The sequence below is a fragment of the Balaenoptera ricei genome, chromosome 3, assembly GCF_028023285.1.
Source record: "Balaenoptera ricei isolate mBalRic1 chromosome 3, mBalRic1.hap2, whole genome shotgun sequence".
NCBI lineage: Eukaryota > Metazoa > Chordata > Mammalia > Artiodactyla > Balaenopteridae > Balaenoptera > Balaenoptera ricei.
The window spans coordinates 11,771,953-11,798,249 of record NC_082641.1 but is presented as its reverse complement, the minus strand read 5'-3'; the positions used below and the strand labels follow the sequence as shown (position 1 = coordinate 11,798,249).

The 26,297-nt window shown below is 42.4% G+C and overlaps 1 protein-coding gene across 4 annotated transcripts in view; it reads right to left on the bottom strand.

Annotated features, from left to right (window-relative positions):
* The window catches only part of TRIO (trio Rho guanine nucleotide exchange factor), a 383,177-nt gene that overhangs the window by 229,240 nt on the left and 127,640 nt on the right, over positions 1-26,297 (bottom strand). For all 4 annotated transcript variants that reach the window (XM_059916123.1, XM_059916125.1, XM_059916124.1 and 1 more), the window contains exons 2-3: positions 20,863-20,937; positions 1,730-1,844 (exon numbers count right to left, since the gene is read on the bottom strand). In XM_059916123.1, coding sequence (XP_059772106.1) covers positions 1,730-1,844; positions 20,863-20,937 — 190 coding nt within the window. The remainder of the gene's footprint in view (positions 1-1,729; positions 1,845-20,862; positions 20,938-26,297) is intronic.

The window sequence follows — 26,297 nt, the reverse complement described above, 5'->3', positions numbered from 1 at the left end:
ATTTTTTTTATGATATCAATGAAAAGAAAAGTAATTTTTTTATATTTATAATCAATATGGATTTCAAAACCAGAAAGCAAGTTGCCAAAGTTATATACAGAATTCCAACGATGTAAATGTTTTCTAAAAGATCACCTGGGTGAAATTCAACTTGTGTTTCATTAAACTATACACCAAGCATCATTATGGATGGCAGGGATTTATTTCTTCACATCATTGTCTGTATCTATTTCTTTTTCATCATTAGCACAGCACATGGTACACAATAAGAGCTCAGTAAGTAGTGGCTGTAAACTATGTTGTTATTTATGTGACAGTGAGTAGTAAATAACTTCTAAAACTCTTTCCAACTCTGTGATTTCAACAGTTCAACAGGCCAAGAAAATATCACAGTAAGAGGAAAGGGAAACTTTTCCACATATTTAAGCAGGGGCCCGTTAATATGTTACTGATGATTTGATGTAATAGCTTTCCCACAAAGGATACCCTACAGAAAAACCCAAGAACTCCCTCTGAAGCTCAGACCATCGACGCCAAAGCTGACCTTCCTCAGCCACAGTGAGGATGGGTTGCCAGAGGACAGTGCTGTTTCCCTGGCTGGTGTCAACCCAAAGAGGTTGGGGGAGAGTCACAAGACCTGCACCGTGGGCGATCTGTTACACTTACCTCAAACTTTAGAATCCATTACGCTGGACCATCTTTTATTATTTTCTTGCACAACATGTTCCTTACCGTTACTCTTTAGTCTATATTATGACCGAGCGTCCTTTTTCACGTGCTCGTTTAGTCTCCTAGGAAATCCCTCTTCACTGTCGCACGTCAGTCGTGCCCTGCTTTAGCACACCCCCTTCTGGGGTGAGAGTACCTCTTCCTCACAGGGGGTCCCGCTCCGACCCCCGGCACACAGCCACCTCTTATGCCAGGCCTGGCTGTATGCTTGATTATATCAGAGCAGTATTTTGTTTTTCAAAAATTAATCTTAACCATTAAATGGAGATGTTAATGTGGGGGGAAGGGGAGGGTTTCCTCTACCAGTTGTCAGCTTACTCTGTAGGTAAAACCTCAGTAATGTTTCTAGAGCATAAGTGAAGATGCCAGACTCCTCAAGTATACACACTGGCCAACTGCTGTTAACTGTTCCTCACTTCAGGGCTCTCCAGAAAATAAAGCCTTGCTGTTCCTTGTGTTTCTCAGCGTCTACGCTAAAAATCCCCCTGGCTGTCACTAGTGGGTCGCAGATTGAATGAGAGTTCCCACACTTGATGTCCTGGCACATTAGCTGGTAGGGATTCTGAATGCCCTGCAAAGTTCACGCTACAAATCAACCGAATACTTCCCAAGAACTGAAGCGCAGCACGGAGCCAGAAAGGTCCTCTCGGAAACCACACTTCTTGGTGAGCCTCCGGCCTGCCGGGCCTCGGTTATCAGGATCGGGCCTCGGTGATCAGGACCGTCTCTGCTTCAGCTCCGCCTCGGGCACCACATCCCAAGGTCCCAGCCCAGTGGCCAAGCCACCCCCATCGTCACCACACAAGGCTCCTCACTCAGAACACTGCCCTTCTCGGCCCCACTCCCAGGAGGGTCACAACAGGAAAATAAGGAGAAAGGTCACAATTTTAACTTGACAGCACTTTGCTTAGAATCCAGGCTCCTGTGGGCTGTTTCCTGGGAAGTGTGTGCAGCGCTGCACCTCTGGGACGGGGACCAGCCACGACCACGCGGGACTCACCTGGGGATACAGGCCAGGTAGGAAATGAGCCTCCGGAGGTCCTCCTGCCGTATCCTGTCATGATTGCTGCGGGCCGGGAAGGTTAGGATGGGACCCCCGCGTTTATCTCTGCCACCTAGAAACAAACATGTGGAAGAGGCTCAGACAGAAACAAGAGGAAACAGGGCTCTATGGGCCACTGGGTGCCCAGCATCGCAGCCCGCCCACCCACCCACTCTCGCGAAGCTGTGCCCCCAGCCCTCCTGGCCCGGCAGGACCCCGTGAAAGGCCGGCGCCCCTGGCTCCCCTGAGACAGGCGGCAATGCCATCCCTCCCAGGACGCCGGCGACAAAGTCTGAGTTTTGCACACCACATGGAAGGTATCACAGAAGGCCTTGGCTCTTTCTTCCAGTGTTTGTTCCCTCCTTTATTCAGTTTCACGTTTGGAGAGAAAAAAAGGTTTCGTGTATACGTGCTTCCATCACCTTAAACTCCCACCTCCGGGGACTTCCCTGGTGGCACAGTGGATAAGACTCTGCGCTCCCAATGCAAGGGGCCCAGCTTCGATCCGTGGTCAGGGAACTAAATCCCACATTCATGCTGCAACTAAGGAGCTTGCCGCCCGCAACTAAGGAGCTTGCCAGCCACAACTAAGAAGCCCGCCAGCCACAACTAAGGAGCCCAAGTGCTGCAACTATGACCCGGCACAACCAAATAAATAAATAAATATTTTAAAAAACAAACAAACCACCTCCTCACGCCCTCTCTCTCTCTTTCTCTGTCTCCCTCTCTCTCTCCCCTCCACACTGTTCCCTCTCCCTCCCTCCCCTGCACACTCAGCTCTCTCTTTGCTACCAACCAAATTGGGCTTTAACTCATGAAAGGGAAAAGACAGGAATGTTCTTCAAACTCTGTGCTGATGGCTACTTTATATAATCTGGGATCCAGGGCACCTTCCCCTCTCAAGGGCAGTACATGACCCTTGTAGTCAAGCTTCCCCACTCTCTCACACAAAGCCACACACACACAAAAGAAAAAAAGAGAGAGAGAGAGGGCGAGATTGGCACAAAAGAATTTTCAAATAGAACTAAATTAGCTTAAGAACTTTAGAAAAATTACATTACACACTAAGCACAAATCTCACGTGACTGGCCTTTGACAGGAAGGCAGAAACACTTCTCATGAACACATATACAATCCTAAGGAAGTCTGCTGGGGATCACTGAACATTTCTGGTGAAACTACTATATTTATTTTATTACTTCTATTAGGGTTTTCAGAAAAGAACACAGAGAAAGAAAATTTTGTTTTCCCAAGTGTATGCTTCATTTAGTTTTACAGCTCTGGTCATCTGTTTCTAGCAGTACAGCAATAAGATCTCAAAATTCAAGCCACAACATGAAACAACTATTTTCTCATCTTAATTATTTACCTTGTCAGCAGAGGTAAATGAAAAATCAAGCAAAAAAAAAAAAATGCAAGCAAGCAAACAAACAGAAAACCAAATTCTTCACTTTTAGAATACCAAAAACATATTCAGCAGAAGATGTTGCATTTTAAAAACACATTTTTACCAACACGGGTCTTTACCACGTCCTAGAATGATTAACAGTTCCTCTAAACAGTAATGAAACTAAATGCTGATTCTGAACACTTAAACTGACCCACATGTACTGTTAAGTTACGAAGCCCGGGAAGATGTTAAATTATTTATAAATCCAATAACGCAGGTATTAAATAGGAACAACACTACATCACAGCTGACACACGCTAGGTATGGCATCGAGTGCCTGACACACGCGTTCTGATCTGATCATCACAATGATCCTGTTAGGAGATTTCCTCACGCCGGCTTTATCATGAAAGATACTGAGGCTCAAAGAGCTTATATAAAGACAAATGGACCATGCCAGCATGTCACAATTGGGCCCTTCGCCCTGATAAGAACTTGCATAATTTTTCAAACTAGTGGTTTTACTTCTTTCTAAATAATAAAAATATCAGAAGGAATGAAAGGTACTATTAACAGTGAGAAGCAGTAAATTATTTATTTATTTAGATTTCAAACAGTAACAGATTTGCCATTTTAATATACATCATTGGAGATCTACTTATTTGTAAATAGCCTGTTACTCATTTGGAAAAATAAGCCAGTGGACAATATTTTTCTATTGTACTTTTCAGAACCATTTTGTCTCATTACTCTGGTTTTAGCTGAAGAATTGTATTACGTGTGGAGAGTAAAAAATTTAAACACTGAAAAAACAAAAAAAGTGAGAAGCAGTATTGTTGTAAATGGTAGAATGACATTATAAAGTAATCTTCTAAAATACCAGACAGTAATTTTAGGGAAAAATCCTTGGCTCTAGTATTTTTGGAATACCTGTTGTCCCCAAGATAAGACCAGTAACAACTGCAGTATTTTTTATTTCCCAACATCTTTCGTTCCTTTCAAAACAGAATCAATCTCCTTGATAAACAATATAAGAGAGACCTTCAGGATGGTGGAGGAGTAAGACATGGAGATCACCATCCTCCCCACAAATACATGAGAAATACATCTACATGTGGAACATCTCCTACAGAACACCTACTGAATGCTGGCAGAAGACCTCGGACTTCCCAAAAGATATATACTTTCTTTTCCTTTTTCTCTTTTTGTGAGTGTGTATGTGTATGCTTCTTGGTGTGATTCTGTCTGCATAGCTTTGCTTTTACCATTTGTCGAGGGTTTTGTCTGTCCGTTTTTTTTTTTCTTTTTTACTTTTTAATTTTTTTATTTTTAATAATTTTTTTAAATTTCTTATCTTAAAGACTTTATTTTATTTTATTTTAGTTTTTTCTTTCTTTCTTTTTTTCTCAATTTTCTTCTGAGCCGTGTGGCTGACAGGGTCTTCGTGCTCCAGCCAGGTGTCAAGCCTGAGCCTCTGAGGTGGGAGAGCTGAGTTCAGGACATTGGTCCACCAGAGACCTCCCGGCTCCATGTAATAACAAACGGCAAAATCTCTCCCAGATATCTCCATCTCAATGCTAAGACCCAGCTCCACTCAACAACCAGCAAGCTACAGTGCTGGACACGCTATGCCAAACAAATAGCAAGACAGGAACACAAACCCACCCATTAGCAGAGAGGCTGCCTAAAATCATAATAAGGTCACAGAAACCCCAAAACACACCACCGGACACGGTCCTGCCCACCAGCAGAAAGACAAGATCTAGCCTCATCCACCAGAACACAGGCACTAGTCCCCTCCACCAGGAAGCCTAGACAACCCACTGAACCAACCTCAGCCACTGGGGGAACACACCAAAAACAACGGGAACAACAAACCTGCAGCCTGTGAAAACCAGACCCCAAACACAGTAAGTTAAGCTACATGAGAAGACAGAGAAATACACAGCAGATGAAGGAGCAAGGTAAAAACCCACCACACCAAACGCCTGAAGAGGAAATAGGCAGTCTACCTGAAAAAGAATTCAGAGTGATGATAGTAAAGATGATCCAAATCTTGGAAACAGAATGGACAAAATACAAGAAACGTTTAACAAGGACCTAGAAGAACTAAAGAGCAAACACACAATGATGAACAACACAATAAATGAAATTTAAAATTCTCTAGAAGGAATCAATAGCAGAATAACTGAGGCAGAAGAACGGATAAGTGACCTGGAAGATAAAATAGTGGAAATAACTACCACAGAGCAGAATATAGAAAAAAGAATGAGAAGAAATGAAGACAGTCTCAGAGACCAATGCGACAACACTAAACGCACCCAACATTTGAATTATAGGGGTCCCAGAAGAAGAAGAGAAAAAGAAAGGGTCTGAGAAAATATTTGAAGAGATTATAGTTGAAAACTTCCCTAACATGGGAAAGGAAATAGTCACCCAAGCCCAAGAAGCACAGAGAATCCCAAACAGGATAAACCCTAGGAAAAACACACCAAGACACATATTAATCAAACTAGCAAAAATTAAATACAAAGAAAAAATATTAAAAGCAGCAAGGGAAAAACAAAAAATAACATACAAAGGAATCCCCATAAGGTTATCAGCTGATTTTTCAGCAGAAACTTGGCAGGTCAGAAGGGAGTGGCAGGATAAAGTGATGAAAGAGAAAAACCTACAACCAAGATTACTCTACCCAGCAAGGATCTCATTCAGATTTGATGGAGAAGTCAAAAGCTTTTCAGAGAAGCAAAAGCTAAGAGAATTCAGCACCACCAAACTAGCTTTACAACAAATGCTAAAGAAACTTCTGTAGGCGGGAAACACAAGAGAAGGAAAAGACCTACAATAACAAACCCAAATCAATTAAGAAAATGGTAATGGGAACATACATATCGATAATTACCTTAAATGTAAATGGATTAAATGCTCCAACCAAAAGACACAGACTGGCTGAATGGATACAAAAACAAGACACAAATATATGCTGTCTACAAGAGAGGCAATTCAGACCTAGGGACACATACAGACTGAAAGTGAGGGGATGGGAAAAAATATTCCATGCAAATGGAAATCAAAAGAAAGCTGGAGTAGCAATTCTCATATCAGAAAAAAATAGATTTTAAAATAAAGACTATTACAAGAGACAAGGAAGGACATTACATAATGATCAAGAGATCAATCCAAGCAGAACATATAATTGTAAATATTTATGCACCCAACATAGGAGCACCTCAATACATAAGGCAAATGCTAACAGCCATAAAAGGGGAAATCGACAGTAACACAATCATAGCACGGGACTTTAACACCCACTTTCACCAATGGACAGATCATTCAAAATGAAAATAAATAAGGAAACACAAGCTTTAAATGATACATTAAACACGATGGACTTAATTTATATTTATAGGACATTCCATCTGAAAACAACAGAATACACTTTCTTCTCTAGTGCTCATGGAACATTCTCCAGGATAGATCATATCTGGGGTCACAAATCAAGCCCTGGTAAATTTAAGAAAATTGAAATCGTATCAAGTATCTTTTCTGACCACAACACTATGAGACTAGATATCAATTACCGGAAAGAAATGTAAAAAATACGAACACAGGGAGGCTAAACAATACACTACTAAATAACCAAGAGATCACTGAAGAAATCAAAGAGGAAATAAAAAAATACCTAGAAACAAATGACAATGAAAACACGATGACCCAAAACCTATAGGATGCAGCAAAAGCAGTTCTAAGAGGAAAATTTATAACAATACAATCCTACCTCAAGAAACAAGAAACATCTCAAATAAACAACCTAAGCTTACACCTAAAGCAATTAGAGAAAGAAGAAAAAACAAAACCCAAAGTTAACAGAAGGGAAGAAATCATAAAGATCACATCAGAAATAAATGAAAAAGAGCTTCCCTGGTGGCACAGTGGTTGAGAATCTGCCTGCCAATGCCGGGGACACGGGTTCGAGCCCTGGTCTGGGAAGATCCCACATGCCGCGGAGCAACTAGGCCCGTGAGCCACAACTGCTGAGGCTGCGCATCTGGAGCCTGTGCTCCGCAACAAGAGAGGCCACGATAGTGAGAGGCCCGCGCACTGTGATGAAGAGTGGCCCCCACTTGCCGCAACTAGAGAAAGCCCTCGCGCAGAAACGAAGACCCAACACAGCCATAAATAAATAAATGAAAAAGAAATGAAGGAAACAATAGCAAAGATCAATAAATCTAAAACCTGGTTCTTTGAGAAGATACACAAAATTGATAAACCACTAACCAGACTCATGAAGAAAAAAAGGGAGGAGACTCACATCAACAGACTTAGAAATGAAAAAGGAGAAGTAACAACTGACACTGCAGAAATACAAAGGATCATGAGAGATTACTTCAAGCAACTATATGCCAATAAAATGAATAACCTGGAAGAAATGGACAAATTCTAAGAAAAGCACAACCTTCAGAGACTGAACCAGGAAGAAATAGAAAATATAAACAGACCAATCACAGGCACTGAAACTGAGACTGTGATTTAAAATCTTCCAACAAAGAAAAGCCCAGGACCAGATGGATTCACAGGCGAATTCTATCAAACATTTAGAGAAGAGCTCTATCAAAACATTTAGAGAAGAGCTAACACCTATCCTTCTCAAACTCTTCCAAAATATAGCAGAGGAAGAAACACTCCCAAACTCATTCCATGAGGCCACCGTCACCCTGATACCAAAACCAGACGAAGATATCACGAAGAAAGAAAACTACAGGCCAGTATCACTGATGAACACAGATGCAAAAATCCTCAACAAAATACTAGCAAACAGAATCCAACAGCACATCAAAAGGATCATACACCATGATCAAGTGGGTTTTATCCCAGGAATGCAAGGATTCTTCAATATACGCAAATCAATGTGATAAACTATATTAACAAATTGAAGGAGAAACACCATATGATCATCTCAATAGATGCAGAAAAAGTTTTCAACACCCATTTATGATAAAAACCCTCCAGAAAGTAGGCATAGAGGGAACTTACCTCAACATAATAAAGGCTATATATGACAAACCCACAGCAAACATTGTTCTCAATGGTGAAAAACTGAAACCATTTCCTGTAAGATCAAGAACAAGACAAGGTTGTCCACTCTCACCACTATTATTCAACACAGTTTTGGAAGTTTTAGCCACAGCAATCAGAGAAGAAAAAGAAATAACAGGAATCCAAATCGCCAAAGAAGAAGTAAAACTGTCACTGTTTGCAGATGACATGATACAATACATAGAGAATCCTAAAGATGCTACCAGAAAACTACTAGAGCCAATCAATGAATTTGGTAAAGTAGCAGGATACAAAATTAATGCACAGAAATCTCTTGCATTCCTATACACTAATGATGAAAAATCAGAAAAGAGAAATTAAGGAAATACTCCCATTTACCATAGCAACAAAAAGAAAAAAATACATAGGAATAAACCTACCTAAGGAGACAGAAGACCTTTATACAGAAAACTATAAGACACTGATGAAAGAAATTAAAGATGATACCAACAGATGGAGAGATATACCATGTTCTTGGATTGGAAGAAACAACATTGTGAAAATGACTATACTACGCAAAGCAATATACAGATTCAGTGCAATCTCTGTCAAACTACCAATGGCATTTTTCACAGAACTAGAACAAAAAATTTCACAATTTCTATGGAAACACAAAAGACCCCGAATAGCCAAAGCAATCTTGAGAAAGAAAACCGGACCTGGAGGAATCAGGCTCCCAGGCTTTAGACTATACTACAAAGCTACAGTAATCAAGATAGTATGGTACTGGCACAAAAACAGAAATATAGATCAATGGAACAGGATAGAAAGCCCAGAGATAAACCCACGCACATATGGTCAGCTTATCTTCGATAAAGGAGGCAAGAATATACAATGGAGAAAAGACAGCGTCTTCAATAAGTGGTGCTGGGAAAACTGGACAGCTACATTTAAAAAAATGAAATTAGAACACTCCCTAACACCGTACGCAAAAATAAACTCAAAATGCATTAAAGACCTAAATGTAAGGCCAGACACTATCAAACTCTTAGAGGAAAACATAGGCAGAACACTCTATGACATAAATCACAGCAAGATCCTTTTTGACCCACCTCCTAGAGAAATGGAAATAAAAACAAAAATAAACAAATGGGACCTAATGAAACTTAAAAGCTTTTGCACAGCAAAGGAAACCATAAACAAGACCAAAAGACAACCCTCAGAATGGGAGAAAATATTTGCAAATGAAAGAACAGACAAAGGATTAATCTCCAAAATATACAGGCAGCTCATGCAGCTCAATATCAAAACAAACAACCCAATCCAAAAATGGGCAGAAGACCTAAATAGACATTTCTCCAAAGAAGATATACAGATTGCCAACAAACAGATGAAAGGATGCTCAACATCACTAATCATCAGAGAAATGAAAATCAAAACTACAATGAGATATCACCTCACACCCGTCAGAATGGCCATCATCAAAAAGTCTACAAACAATAAATGCTGGAGAGGGTATGGAGAAAAGGGAACCCTCTTGCACTGCTTGTGGGAATGTAAATTGATACAGCCACTATGGAGAACAGTATGGAGGTTCCTTAAGAACTAAAAATAGAACTACCATATGACCCAGCAATCTCACTACTGGGCATATACCCTGAGAAAACCATAATTCAAAAAGAGTCATGTACTACCATGTTCAATGCAGCTCTATTTACAGTAGCCGGGACATGGAAGCAACCTAAATGTCCATCGACAGATGAATGGATAAAGATGTGGCACATATATACAATGGAACATTACTTAGCCATAAAAAGAAACGAAATTGAGTTATTTGTAGTGATTTGTAGTGGATGGACCTAGAGTCTGTCATACAGAGTGAAGTAAGTTAGAAAGAGAAAAATGAATACCGTATGCTAACACATATATATGGAATCTTAAAAAAAAAAAAAAAGGTTCTGGGGAACCCAGGGGCAGGACAGGAATAAAGACGCAGACATAGAGTATGGACTTGAGGACACGGGGAGGGAGAAGGGTAAGCTGGGACAAAGTGAGAGAGTGGCATGGACATATATCCACTACCAAATGTAAAATAGATAGCTAGTGGGAAGCAGCTGCATAGCACAGGGAGATGTGCTCGGTGCTTTGTGACCACCTAGAGAGGTGGGATAAGGGAGGGTGGGAGGGAGACGGAAGAGGGAGGAGATATGGGGATATATGTAAATGTATAGCTGATTCACTTTGTTATAAAGCAGAAACTAACACACCAATGTAAAGCAATTATACTCAAAGATTAAAAAAATATATTATACATCAACATATTACAGAAAGGTGAGTTTTTAAAAATGTAGTATATTTGTATTAAAACATTCACCTCACTTTTGGTAAAAAGAACAGCATCTCACATTTTTCTGGACCACCATTCTGAATAGTTTAAATGCAACGTAATGCGTGGCTCATTAGGGAGACTAAATGCCCATGACCCCTGCTCGACTGTCCTCCCTCTGGCGTCATCGTATCTCACAACGCGAGCAAGGTAGGCTCCAGCACGGCTGTGGAAAGTAGAATCCAAAATCAGCCCACCTAAGACAGTCACGGGGGAGTGAACAGGTGTGCACGCAGCCATTCTGTTCACTCCAGGAGTGACGACAAGCTGCAGGTGTGTGCCGAAGAGCTGGCTGCCTCTGTGACTGCTCCACTGTCCATGAGAGATGCCCCCGAGCTGGTGGTGCTGATGAGGAGCCCCCAGGGAACCACTGGCGAGCTCGTCCACCAAACAGGCCCTCATTCAGGTCCCAAAAAAAGCTTACCTAAACCTGAACTTGGATTTTAAGACAGAGGGGCAAAAAATCATTTTGTCTTTTTCCCTTTCCCAGAAGAGTTTCAGAAAACTCACCACGATAATTTTAGAACTTCATCAAAAATCACTTATGAGGGACTTCCCTGGTGGCGCAGTGGTTAAGAATCGCCTGCCAATGCAGGGGACACGGGTTCGACCCCTGGTCCGGGAAGATCCCACATGCCATGGAGCAACTAAGCCTGTGCGCCACAACTGCTGAGCCTGCGTGCCACAACTACTGAAGCCTGCGAGCCACAACTACTGAGCCTGCGCTCTAGAGCCTGCAAGCCATAACTACTGAAGCCTGCAAGCCACAACTACTGAAGCCTGCGAGCCACAACTACTGAGCCTGCGCTCTAGAGCCTGCAAGCCATAACTACTGAAGCCTGCAAGCCACAACTACTGAAGCTTGCAAGCCACAACTACTGAAGCCTGCGAGCCACAACTACTGAGCCTGCGCTCTAGAGCCTGCAAGCCATAACTAGTGAAGCCTGCAAGCCACAACTACTGAAGCCTGCAAGCCACAACTACTGAAGCCTGCGAGCCACAACTACTGAGCCTGCGCTCTAGAGCCTGCGAGCCACAACTACTGAAGCCTGCGAGCCACAACTACTGAGCCTGCGCTCTAGAGCCTGCGAGCCATAACTACTGAAGCCTGCAAGCCACAACTACTGAAGCCTGCGAGCCACAACTACTGAAGCCTGCGAGCCACAACTACTGAGCCTGCGCTCTAGAGCCTGTGAGCCATAACTACTGAGCCTGCGCTCTAGAGCTCGTGAGCCACAACTACTGAGCCTGCGAGCCACAACTACTGAGCCTGCGCTCTAGAGCCTGCGAGCCACAACTACTGAAGCCTGCGAGCCACAACTACTGAGCCTGCGCTCTAGAGCCTGCGAGCCATAACTACTGAAGCCTGCAAGCCACAACTACTGAAGCCTGCGAGCCACAACTACTGAAGCCTGCGAGCCACAACTACTGAGCCTGCGCTCTAGAGCCTGTGAGCCATAACTACTGAGCCTGCGCTCTAGAGCCTGTGAGCCATAACTACTGAGCCTGCGCTCTAGAGCCCGCGAGCCACAACTACGGAAGCCTGCGAGCCACAACTACTGAGCCTGCGCTCTAGAGCCTGCGAGCCATAACTACTGAAGCCTGCGAGCCACAACTACTGAGCCTGCACTCTAGGGCCTGCGAGCCACAACTACTGAGCCTGCGCTCTAGAGCCTGAGAGCCACAACTACTGAGCCTGCGCTCTAGAGCCCGCGAGCCACAACTACTGAAGCCTGCGAGCCACAACTACTGAGCCTGTGCTCTAGAGCCCACGAGCCACAACTACTGAAGCCTGAGAGCCACAACTACTGAGCCTGCGCTCTAGAGCCCGCGAGCCATAACTACTGAAGCCTGCGAGCCACAACTACTGAAGCCCGCGTGCCTAGAGCCCACATTCCACAACAAGAGAAGCCACCGCAATGAGAAGCCCGTGCACCACAACGAAGAGTAGCCTCTGCTCGCCGCAACTAGAGAAAGCCCGTGTGCAGCAACGTAGACCCAAAGCAACCAAATAAATAAATAAATAAAATAATTTTAAGAAAAAATCACTTGTGAAGTAAAGATGGCCTATTTTCCATTAAATAATTTAATAATTTCTTTTCACTTGCAAACCTCCCCGCATGGGGGTGCATCTTCCAATCTGTGGTGTGTCACAGTCAGTGACAGGCAGGTGTCAATCATCCATATGAGGACCCCTCCCAGTGAGGTTTAAAAAAAAAAATCTTAGAACCATTAGTATTACTTCAGAAGAATATAGTCTCTGATCCTTAAGGAGCTTAAAAATCAACTCCACAGATGTTTGTTTATATTATATTCCCCAAGATTTAACTTGGTTGCCAATGTCACAGAAGGTACACAAATGAAAACACTGACCCAGTTATGAAGCAGAAAAGCCACAAGTTCACAGTTTTGGTTCCTGAACTAATAAAACCAATGATGCTGCAGCTCATAAAAGCTTCATCTACTAGACACACACACTCCTATGTGTCTGATGTCAACCCCCAGCCTCACGGTGAGGCGGGAAGGACAGATGTCAGTCCCACTTTATAGACGGGAAACTCAGCGCCTCAGTTCCTATGATGAAAAGAAAAGGGCAGGAAATCCATTTCCTGCACCTACCAACGTCACAGGATATCTGCGTATGAGAGCTTTACAGCCTCTGGACCTCTACGTGTCTGGAACCAAAAACCAACAGCCCGTTAAGGATTATCTGCCTATCCAAATGCTGGGTTAGTCAAAAAACAAGGCAAAAAAAGTGAAGTTTTTGTTCATAATGACACTATTCTCAATTCTTATAAAAACGGCATCCTCTCTGCCATTCCCCCCCACCCCACTACATTTTACTTCTGTGAGGCACCTATCACCTTCTAGTAAACGATACACGTCACACATTCTTTCTGTTTGTCTGTCTCCCCACTAGAACGGAAGCCCCCTGAGGCAGGCATCTCTGTTCACTCACTGACATCTTATAACCTCTCAGGTTGGCACACAGGAGGTACTCAATAAATATTCACTGAATGAACGGATTCTTCTTTTATATTCCAAACAAAGTTAATTAAAAATACCTACCATCAGGTATCAGGAAGTTAAAAATGGAAATGCCTGATGAACACTCCTACAGAAACGCAGATGCTAAATGAACTGCAGTTTATTTTAATATCAGAAGGAGGCTGGAAAAGGTCCTACGTAATAGCTATATATGTCTGTGTGACACTTCTCCTAAACCCAGTGATACACATTTCCCTCTTACGAAAGGTAACTTCAGGGGACTTGGTCTCTTGAGCAGTGTGGCCCGGAATGACCACAGAAGCAGCCAGTTTCAGAGTCGCCCCTTTTTCTTTAAATGAATTGATAAAAACTCACCTCTTACCCAAGTAGAAGAAACTTTTTCTTTCTTTTTTTTTAATTGAAGTATAGTGATTTACAGTATTGAGAATAAACTTCTTCTGTAAGAAAGGCATTCTTACTTTGCGAAGTAGAATGTAAATTTCAATGAACCAACTGTATTGTTCTCTGCATGGTCCCCATCTGAATTTCCGGTTTCCAATACCACTGAAAATGGTTCTTCACTCCCCCTGAGGAACAGCAACTCACTAACCATGAAAAGCAAACTCTTCCAAAGGAAAGCTCTGAGAAAGTGCAGTTTGTGAAAGAGAAATTATGGCTACTATCTATTAAGTCTGCTACGGACCAACAAAACTCTGGTAAGAGGGTGCCCACTGGGTCCCTGCTCGAGGCCAACAGAAGGCCAGCCCTGACCTTCACACACTCACCGCCCGTACCTTGTCGCTGCCTAATCCTGGGAATCAGAAACTCGCTTACACACCGTCTCGCATGAAGACTCTAAGGGGACTCCGTACGCTGTGTGGAAGGTCTCTAGAAGTGCCCAGACCTCGAGTAAGTCACTACAGCCTCGGATTGTGCTAGGTGCTAACTAGAATACACAAAATGAATGGTCGGTCCCCCTTCCCTTCTCAAGAAACGTGGAATTTTCTGCAAAACTGAAACAAGAACTAGAGTCAGTGGTCTCAACACTAACAGCAAACCTCTGGGCAATAAGATCCTATATTCCTGTCAGTTCCCCCATTTACAAAGGTCAGTGTTCACCATGCCCCAAAAAAGCTATTCTCAGAGAGTAACCCAAATGCTCGTCAACAGACAGCTGACTGAATAAGCTATGGTGCATACGCAGCACAGCTACATACAACTGTAAAAGGGATGGCGAAATCTCCGTTTGTCCTGCTATACACGGCTCTCTCTAGAATACTGTTTAAGGGGAAAGCAGAAAGGCAGAGAAAATGGTGCAAAGCACATCACTGTCTGGTCTGGGGCGGCGGCGGGGAGGTGAGAATAGGTGGACGGACAGAGAGAGAGAGAGTGCTTGCGTTTTAAAGGTATAAGAAATAAACCAAGACTAAAGAAAACAAAAGCAAAAAAGTTTACCTACTGGGGAGGGAAGGTACAGGGTGGATGAGGCAAGGAGAGAAACTAGATTTCTTTGAGTACACCTTATCTTTTAACTTTTTTTTAGTTTTTAAACCTCAAATGATGTACACGTTTTACTTAATATTGAAGCAAGATTAAGTGGTTGTTTTTTTTAAGCCTTAAAAATGTAAAGTAAAATAAGACAAATGATCCTGAGTTTCAGGTTGGGAAGAACTTGATCTACGTGGAGAGGAACTATTTTTTGTGACTTTAAAACACAGTAATAGGGCTGTACATTCTTAGTGGCATGTACCCTTAGGACAACAAAATAACAGAAGTATTAAATTACATTTGGTAGTCATACTGTGGTGATAACATCAGTATTACAATGTAAATAAGTAATTAGGTTGATGAGGGTAGGCACTAAGATTTTTAGCATAAGGAAAAGAAAAGGAGATGCAAATATAAAATCAAAGAAAAATAAAATATCTATAATTCTACATTTGAATTGGAAATTTTAGGAAGCCATGATATCTTTTCTCACTTAGAAAACGTATATATACAGATTTCCTAAATGTGTCCACTGAAGAGGCTCAGAAACAGTGACCCACCCAAAACAGCAAGCTTCCCCAGTACCCTGCACCATTCCCCATGCAAAAGAACCAGGGCACTTTAGAGAAATGGCTGATTGCAGACATGGAGCAGGAAACAGACAAGATGGGCCTGAAATATCTTGTAACATCAGCAGAGAGAGAAGCTGTAATACTGCGGTACTTGGATCCAGGAGCCCCTCTGAAGAGGCTCCCACTGGCCAAAGGATGGGAACATTCTAACTTCGCAAGAGAATAAGAAATATACAGTGGGGGAATTCTCTGGCGGTCCAGTGGTTAGGACTCACCACTTTCACTGCCTGGGTTCAAACCCTGGTCGGGGAACTAAGGTCCCACAAGCCGTATGGTGTGGCCGAAAAAAAAAAAAGAAATGTACAATTGAAACACATCAAATTATTTAAAATCATGAGCTCAAAATGACACTTAAAAAAAAACTCAATGGTTTTTTTATTAGTCTGAAATGACTAATGATCATTTTTCATTAGTCTGAAAACTAATAAAGGACAAGAATCAATCATTTTTCCTCCTTTCCTGTATGAACTGTGTTCTCAGTGAAACCAAGAAGTTGATTGGGACGTTTCTCTTTATGGAATACCCAAGTTGACAGATGAAGAAAAAAGGATATAATCAGAATATCACTATTTTGTAACCCTAAGAAAATATTACATCGAAGCAAAAATTATCATAACGTCATAAAAGAGAGACAACCAGACTCTCCCAATAAAACTCCCAGTAGAACTACCCAACACTACGCATTAAAATTTTCTGCCTATTTCCCTGCAAAATCAAGCATCAAGATCCAGCTCCTGGTTCACAGGAAACACGGGGCCAGGGGAACATGTGACATGACCCCCCAGGGACGCAACCAGCAAAATGTAGGGAAATCTACAGGAAAACACTGTTTCCTCATTTAATAAACATACAAGAGTAACACAAAAAGAATGAGGAGGAGGAGGAGGAAGCTGAAGATTAAAAGATACATCAGACACATCAACCAATGGCAGTATACATCCTGTGAAAACAAATTAGAAGACAAACGGAAATATGAATACTGATTAGCGTTTTATATATCAAAGTTATTATTCATTTTTATGTCTATTAATGGTATATTGAGGTTTTTTTAAAGCTTTTCAAGGAATAGAGATGAAACAAGATTATTGAGGTGACCCATGGATTCACGGCAGTTTTCTATACTATTCTCTCTCCTTTTGGATGTTGAAATGTTCCATGAAAAGAAGTTAAGGGGAAAAAGGTGTTCTTAATTCTGGTGGCTGTCTGTGAGCTCTTTCACAGCTCAGACCAAACCCCAGTGGCCCAGGAGCCACAACCCCACGTGGCACAGGAGCCACAACCACACGTGGCACAGGAGCCACATGAAGTGGTTGACATTATATACATACACATACATATATATATATATATATAAAAAACGTACACACACGCACAGCATTAAATATGTAATACACCGAATATGTATACCATAAATACACCTACTTTTATAGACGTAACATTAAATATAAACTACAGGACACTTCTTTTACTGCCCCTCCTCTGACGTCACGCATGAAGTTAGATACGTCACTCACCTCATTCAAAAGGACTACTTGTTAGGGTACCCAGAGATGGGACTGATGATCAGAAATACTGAAGTTCAAAGAGTCCACACTGGTTTCTTAGAGATCTTGGGCTAACAGGTATCTCACAGAATCACCGATCCTTTGGCCTGCTTTTTCAAAGCCCTGGCTATTCCACTTAGACTTAATTTACTAAAAGCCACTCACATGGAGAGCTTTTACAAAGTTACCATAATAAATACCCCTGATATTTATTAAAATGGGATCAGAGCAAAAACGTAGATTGGCAATTGCCAGAGCTGAGGGGTGGAGGAATCAGGGACTGGGCATGGGGCTCTTTGGGGGTTGATCAAAGTGTTCTGGGATCAGGGCAGTCAGTGGTGATGCTTCCACAACCTTGCGAATACACTAAGATCTACTAGGTTGTACACTTTTAAAAGGTGGATTTAAAAAATAAATAAATTTTAAAAATAAATAAAAAATAAAAGGTGGATTTATGGTATGTGAATTATATCTCAAGAAAAAAGAAAAAACAGGATCAGAGGTAAAAATGTTTCAAAAGTTTCCTCCTTCACTGAAATAAAAAAAAAATTTACCACATAAGTAATCAATTTGTTTTTAATTTAACGATTTTTTTTTTTTCCTTTTCCCTTCCTAAACAAGATAACACCAAGCCTAAGGCAATCAGCAAGGACCTCATGCTACTTTAACTGGCCAATTCTGGTCACAGGTTAGGAAGTACCATGAAATTGTGGTGGCCCCTACTGACTGCATTTTGCTAACACAGCTGGTAGGAGTCCTACCATCTCTAAAAATGGTTCTGGACTGATTTGTTGCAATGCAAAACTTCCCTCCCCACTAAAGACATCCAACTTTAATTAACCCTGCAGAATTTAAGGTTTTAGCAAAGATTCATGATAAACTCTGATTGATTTTACTGGATTAGTTGAAAGATAAATAGTTTAGTTTTGACAGTAACTTAGATAGAAACGCCATCTCTTAATATATTCTGTATTAAATGTTTAAGAACAGAGTGAATATGTACATGTACACACTGCTATATTTAAAATAAATAACCAACAAGGACCTACTCTATAGCCCAGGGAACGCTGCTCAATATTCTGTAATAACCTAAATGGGAAAAGAATTTGAAAAAGAATAGATACATGTATATGTATAACTGAATGACTCTGCTGTACACCTGAAACCAACTCAACATTGTTAATCAACTATGCTCCACTATTTTTTTTTAAAAAAAGAGTGAGTACATATAACAATCATCACTCTTAATCTTCTACTGTTCTTTACCTACCCATCACCACAAGCATAAGAGAAGGAAGTGCAGTGACGAGGTTTAGGAACAAAAGAAGGGACCGAAGGAGCAGGTGCCCTCATCACAGAGCCAAACTTTAAAACAGAACACTGATGAATGTGCGGGATCAGCTTTCTTTAAGCCTTTCTTATGAAAGAAAGCCTGTAATATTTTAAAGTAGAGTCTTTAACTTTAAAATCCACCTGTAAACTAGTCAGGAGGTTCACGAAACTGGCATGAGTCCATATGTTACAGTTTGTTAGTAAATGATTAGAAAGGAGCAGGCTTCCCTGGTGGCGCAGTGGTTGAGAATCCGCCTGCCAATGCAGGAGACACGGGTTCGAGCCCTGGTCTGGGAGGATCCCACATGCCGCGGAGCAACTGGGTCCGTGAGCCACAACTACTGAGCCTGCGCGTCTGGAGCCTGTGCTCCGCAACAGGGGGTGCCGCAATAGTGAGAGGCCCGCGCACCGCGATGAAGAGTGGCCCCCGCTCGCCGCAACTGGAGAGGACCCTCACGCAGGAACGAAGACCCAGCGCAGCCAAAAATAAATAAATAAATTTATAAAAAAAAAACAAGAAAGGAGCAAATATCAATTTGAAAACAGTGTATTAGAAGCCAGGAGGGCCTTTTGTCCCCTTTCATTTCTTTACCATGTTTTTCCAACAATCTAAAGCACCTTCTCCTTTTCATGAACTTAGTCTTCTATTAACCTCTCAAAGTCACTTTGAATTAGATTTACTTCAGCAAAATCATCAAACAGTGTTTAACACGAGCCAAGAAACACTACTGGACACAAAGCAAGATAAGACTAGCGAAAAGGCCACAGGAAGCTGCATCCTAAATATATACCCGTCCCACATGCTTAAAGGACACACAGAACATACAAAAGCAGCTAGCAGTGTCACAAATTTAAAATAAAATGTGTTCAAGAGGAGACATCAGATCAGCATAGTATGCCTGTTTGTGAAAGATAAAAATTTATCAAGGGAAACACATCCAGGAAGACTGTCTAAAAGCACGTGACAGTCTACAGATTTACTTCCTGCTATAACACAGCAGAAAACTCCTGCAAACCTTTGTTCTGTAACAAGTGAACTGGTGCTAAAAAGGTATGACACCCAACGGCTGTTCTGTTCATGTAGGAAGGAGCCCCCGAGGAGACAGCCAGAAAAGCCCCAAAGCTGACCCTCTGTGCGCAGAGGAGAGGGCAGGTGAGTGCCCCAGAGCCTGGGAGGCCAGTCCAGTCTGTCCCCATGCTGCAGAAGGGCCAAGAGTTAAGTGGAAGACCAGCTGGCAGAGACCACCAGGGCTTTCAAGGTCCATGACATGGGTTCTAGGAATTCCAGGACCAGAGCACCAGAAAGAGAGGCAAGGAAGGCAGGACACATCTACATATGGTCTCATTCCCACCACTTCTGCTGAGATGGTGGGCATGTACCCTGAGAAAACCGTAATTCAAAAAGACACATGTACCCCAATGTTCACTGCACACTATTTACAATAGCCAGGACAGGGAAGCAACCTAAATGTCCCTCGACAGATGAATGGATAAAGAAGATATGGTACATATATATAATGGAATATTACTCAGCCATAAAAAGAAACGAAATGGGGTCGTTTGTAGAGATATGGATGGACCCAGAGTCTGTCATACAGAGTGAAGTAAGTCAGAAAGAGAAAAACAAATATTGTATATTAACGCAGATATGTGGAATCTAGAAAAATGGTACAGTTGAACCTATTTCCAGGGCAGGAATAGAAATGCAGACGTGGAGAACGGACGTGTGGACATGGGGGAAAGGGGAGGGTGGGATGAATTGGGAGATTACGCTTGACATATATACACTACCGTGTGTAAAACAGATAGCTAGTGGGAACCTGCGGCACAGCACAGGGAGCTCAGCTCGATGCTCTGTGATGACCTAGATGGGCACGATGGGAGGGAGGTCCAAGAGGGAGGGGATATATGTATACATACTGCTGATTCACTTCACTGTACAGCAGAAACTAACACAACATTGTAAAGCAATTATACTCCAATAAAAAAAAAAAGTTTTTTTACTTAACTGACTGGGGCAAAACAGCCAAATGTTTGTTGAATGACAGACACAAACATACTTTAATCACCGATGCTATCTGACCTATGATGTGCCTGCCAGCTAGAAGAAAACTCTTTGGGCACTAATTTCTCAGGACAACACTACAAGAATAAAGCAGTTGAAAATCCATCGAAATGCCAATGCTTTTATGTTGTGACAGGTGAGCTAGTTTATAGTTTAGCATTTCAGATTCTGACATTGTATCAAAGCACTCAGAAGGAACAATAGAGCAGATTAGAAAGTTAAACTTTACCTGAAAGGTATGCAACTTTTTCCTTTAAAATTGGCAAAACATCCATAGCTTTCATTTCATCGTTTTTGCGAAACCCTGAAATACATAAGGAGAAAATAAAATTACCAGGTTGCCTGAATGTCATTTAATTTCCTAACCACCCTATCTCAATGCCAACACAGCTGCTTTCTTCACACCCATTAAATCAACTTGAGAAATACCATCATTTGAAAACATCTGAATTCTATGAAGGGAAGTCTCTGATCACAGGATTACCTTCTATTTCAATGTGCAAGAATGATTTGCAGACCCAGACCCAGAGGCTCCCATACCAAGCAGGCTCTCGATCATTTCTGGTTTTAAAGAAAGGTTTGGTCCCAAAAAGACGGGATATGAAATCAGTCCAGATTGTTTCAAAAATCTTCATTTTAATTCCACAGATTTAACATAAACACTGGCAAATAAAGCAGCAACACGGTTGTTTTAAAACTGCGATTCATGGCACACTAAAGCCTCTAGGGGGAGCTCAGAGCCTCCTCCTATCTCCGAATGCAGTTAAACAGTGTGAGGCAGGAGAGCAGAATTATAAACGGCTGGGGACGGGCCACAGCTCCCACCTGGCGCTGTCCTTCCAGGATTTCTGGGTCATGCGCCCCTGGAGGAATGTCACTGGCGAACGTGGCAAGATGGCCTGGTGTCACCCGCTTCACTGGGCGGCCCAGGTCCCTCTCCTCGCATCAAACCAACTCTCCCCACGCCCCGAACATCGTAGAAGGCCCAGTGGAAACAGTGTGGCAAGGAAGCACGCGGCGGGCACTTTAGGCCAGGCCAGTACCCATCTCCGTAAAGGGAACTCTGGCAGCCCAAACACGACCGGCCCAGCTCTCCAGGGCGAATGCCCACATGGGACTTTGGGGTCAGAAATCTTCATAATGGTAATAACGCCTCGGCATTTGTCTCTTGGAGGTCTCTACCAGGCGAAATCCAGCTTCAGGATGTTGGCCATACTCATCAAAACAAGTAACTATCATTCACGGCAGAACAATCTCTAGAAAGAATTAAAGAGAGCTGCCCCATCCCTATTTTCCTGTTTGTTTTTGCCAAAATAGTACAAGGAAAGGATCCAAAAATGTGAGTTTGGTAATAAATAACCAATGCAAGGCACAGACCTGGAATTAGCAGCAAAAAAAGTGCTCTCGGTACGTGATTGGAGCTTCCACTTCTCATGAGCCTGAGCAGTTCCTGAGGACCAGCCCTGCCATAGATTAAACCTACAAAAACCGACTGTCTCAAGGCACAGGAGAGTGACCAAAAGCAGGAAGAGACACCAGGAAAAAGGAAGTGACTTTATAAGGGCTTTCCGCCTGAGGGCAGGGCCCAGCCTAAGCCACCTGGAGCTGCTAAAACAAGTCGGGACACAGCTCAGGGCAACCTCAGCAGCTGTAATCAAGAAAAGAAATCGTGCAAAAGAGAAGGGGAGCCCCAAATTCTGTACCTAAACTTGGCCCAAACCTCTGGCTGTCCCCCCGAGCTTGCATGTTCAGGGCAAGCTCCAAGCAGCCCCAGCTCCAAGCTAAGGCTAAGGACCGGACCCGAGGCTGGAGTGGCTGCCCGCTGCAGGGTCCAGCCTGCTGAAACAAGCACCCAAACAGCAACAAAACCAGCACATTTTGGAGGAATCCAACAGAATCTAGTCTCTGCAATGTATCATTCACAGAAACAAAGAACGAGTAGATTAATAACAATCCTGTCCACAGAATACCTACACATGTACAAAGAACCCAGTTTAACGGGATCTAACCATGACACTGACGATCACCAGAGACTTCTGTGCAAAGACCACAGCAAACACATCCTGACGAGGACCCTGAGGTCCAAGGGCTTGGCGGCACTACCCAGCTGGTTGTGAAATGGCTCAACACAGAACCTCAATGCAGGCCTCCAGATCACCAGGCCACTGTGCTTTCCAATATACCATGCCTTGTGCTGGCAGCCCACCAAGCTTTTAGAACAGTGGCTATTTATAAAAGGCAAAACGAAAGCCAAGGGCTCTGCAATTTCATCCTTAAGGTTCCTTCAAAACTCTTGAATGGATGCAATGTCGTCTCAGCAATTCATTGACTGACATTGGGTAATGCACTGCATGTGTCTACAAAGATTGATGACATCCCAGTTCCAACTGAGGCGGACATGGATGGCAGCGGGCAAATGCAAAGAGGAACCAGCCACCACAGCAGCCTTTGCAGAGACAAGCTCATAAACACATAGAGAGCAAGGCACAGGATGGAAAGTTCTATAAGCAGCACGAACGGACCCAGGCAACGAGGAGGCAGACCAAATAACAGAATACTAGGAAGGAGGAAGCCATAGCTGTGGACCCCCATCTACCGGGATTTGAAAAGAGGATCCCCTTCCACTGCCACCAGATAAGAAAATGCACGCTTCCTACCGTCCCCCCATAGCCCGTGCACGCACCTGCCCCGGCCGGGACACAGCAGAGCCCTCAGAGAGCTGCCACTACCACCGCGGTCCTGGATTCCCACATTGCAGAAGCAGGAGCTGCCTCTCACACAACCCTCGACAAGGAGAATGTCCCCATTCCAGTTCGCGGACCTCAAGAGAGGCCTGTGTGACTTACGGAATTCCAAAGCATTCTTGACAATTCCCACCGACTCTGAACTACATCTGTTTATTAATAACCTTGATGGAGTGAATGATGCTAGTTAGAGCTGCCATGTTCCAGGTCACCCCACAGGAAGAATATCATACTGATATGAAAACAAAGTGAAGGAAACAAAACTAACAATGACAATCTCCCCTAAATTAAGTAAGACTCACAGTTTTTCTAGAAGAAGAAAGGTATGAATCAATGGCTAAATTGGTGTGAAAATGTGTTTAACTTCTATTATGATATATGTACATGTCTGAACATAGACTGGAATATAAATTCTAAATAGTTTTACTGTAATATTTTTGTTGAATATGGCACAGAAAAAAAGAGATTCTGATTTTATTAAAATTGACAATGAAAACGTCTAAAACATAAAAGAGAGAGAGAAACAAACAAACAAAAAATAAAACTAACCACACAAAGAAACTGAGTTTGTGGCTATTATTAGGCGCTCACCTAAGTATTATGTTTAACCTCGTTTCCATTTTTAAAAAACACACCCAACAGGCAAAGGACTGAGGAAGCCTGTACACATGCTAAAGCTAGATTAAATATATCACGTAACTTTCAATAAAAAGCAAGAAGAACTCAGCCATGAAATGTCCTCAGATCAAATGGCAGATTCTGTTCCATGCCCTGAAGAGCTATTTATGAAAACAGAGTGCATGACTACAAAACAATTACAAATAAATGGCTTCTGTGCTATTCCAGTGATTCTAGATTACATGACAGATAGATTACATGACGACAACTACTGTGCTGCTTCCTCGTGCGTTAGAGGATCTAGCTGTGGGTCCTACACTTTCGGAACAAAAGGATACACTCAGCAACTACCCTGGAAGCATACACCTGTCCTCCCACACTCATGGAGAGGGGAAGGGCTGGCAGATGCCATCTTGGAGTGACACCTGTGAGACCCCAGACCTCATCAGTGCCACAGCCAGGAAGTCATCAGCACTTTACTTCTAAGTGCCACCAAACTTAATAGGTGGCACAGAGAGAATTTCAGTAAAACTAGGAGAGAAGGGGCAAAAAAAGAAGAGCAATGTGAAAGGCAATAACTATATAACAGAGGTAAATGGCCAAAGTCAGAGGACATGTATTTGTACCCATTTTGTCAATTATATACTTTTTAAAATACACAGGCCTACGCTGAAGTGTGCCGAGGGACTGGATACTTGCTACGATTTAAAGTACGTTTTGCTGAGACAAAGAAGCCACGGTGAAGTTTAATGAAATGCTAGCTTCAGGGAACGGTGAACGCCGCATGGGATGCAGCAGCCGAGGCTCATCCAGCTCCTCCGTAGGTGCAAAGGGTGTGTCCCAGGGGAGTCCTACAAGGACGTCAACAGCTGCTCTTTTAAACCAAACCTGAAAAAATGTTCACATAACATTTGCCATTACTCTAGATCTTGATGTTAATATTTGTTGAATGCTACTGAGGGAAAAGGGTTTGGGTTAAAACTCTGATTTTATCATTGTTAACATAAACATGCAGTTAGTGGCTGATTTTCTTTCCTCTTTCCTGGTTTCAGTCAACACAAATAACCCCTTTTCCTAAAGCAATCACATTTGAATATTTAGAGGTTTTAACGTATTCATTTTAAAATATCTCAAACCCCCAGGTTCAGCATGATATGACTTGCCAAAATTGATTCTGTTACCACTTTTCAAACTGCTATTTGGTTCAGTAACCTGTCAACCTGAGGTACATTTCAACCCCCTGCTCCCAAATCATTCACGTTTCCTAAAGTGACTCACATTCTGTTGCCCATCAAGAGGACAGTTTTTCTCTCTCTTCCTCTAAATCCGCCTGCTAGCCAGAGGACGGGTCTGTTTTGTCCCCTGCTGTGTCCCAGCTGCCTAGGACAGGGCAGGCACAGGGTGCTCAATAAACGTGGGTTGGCTGAATGAACGAACGAACGAACGAAGACATGCACATACTTCTCCAGCTTCTTGCCCGAAACCCCCATGCAAGCACCTCAATGTTCCTTAGCACTTCCTGTTTCCTGTTTAACCTATAAGCTCAGTATTGCTCAGATGGCCTACAGTATGACTTACATTTTTAACGAGGAAAATTAACCTCTCTGCCCTAAGAGAAAACATTCCACAAGTTATTCAACAATGTAAAATCTTTTAGTTGAATCAATGGTCTGAAACTTCAACTATCTAATACCCCACTGGTCAGATCAATCTCTCGTTTTTCACCCCTCGACCCTACAAGGAGGTGCTATATTGTTACTGCTGACAAACACCTTTTGAAGCGACTCACTGCTGACCAGAATGCTCCCGCACTTGGTCATTTCCTTGGTATCAGATTTTTTAAAAACAACAAAACAGATAAGGAACAACCACCCCCAAGCTTTTTTATTTAAGAAGTAAAAAAGCACCACAGAAATATTTTTACAATGAGCAAAAAAGCTTTTATGCAGCACATTATCCCAGCAGTCATTTTTCCATAGCTGGTTTCAAAAGAAATTAAGATGAAACAAATCAAATGAGTTTTTAAATAAACCAAATTTTTAGAATTCTAAACCAAAACACAGGTTAATTTTTTCCCCCATATTTCTCTCAGGAGTACCGGTGGATACTAGCCATTTGAAATTTTACATAACCCTCAAATTAAACAAGTCAATTTTTTTTTTAAGTATTGAATAAAAACAGTGTTTGTTAGAAGAAAAACAAGTCACTTCTTCACCATTTGAGCTGAACCAAATGAACCGGCACCTTGTTCTGAACAGTCCGCCTCACCTCCTGCACTGGGATCTGTCCTTCAAAGACAATC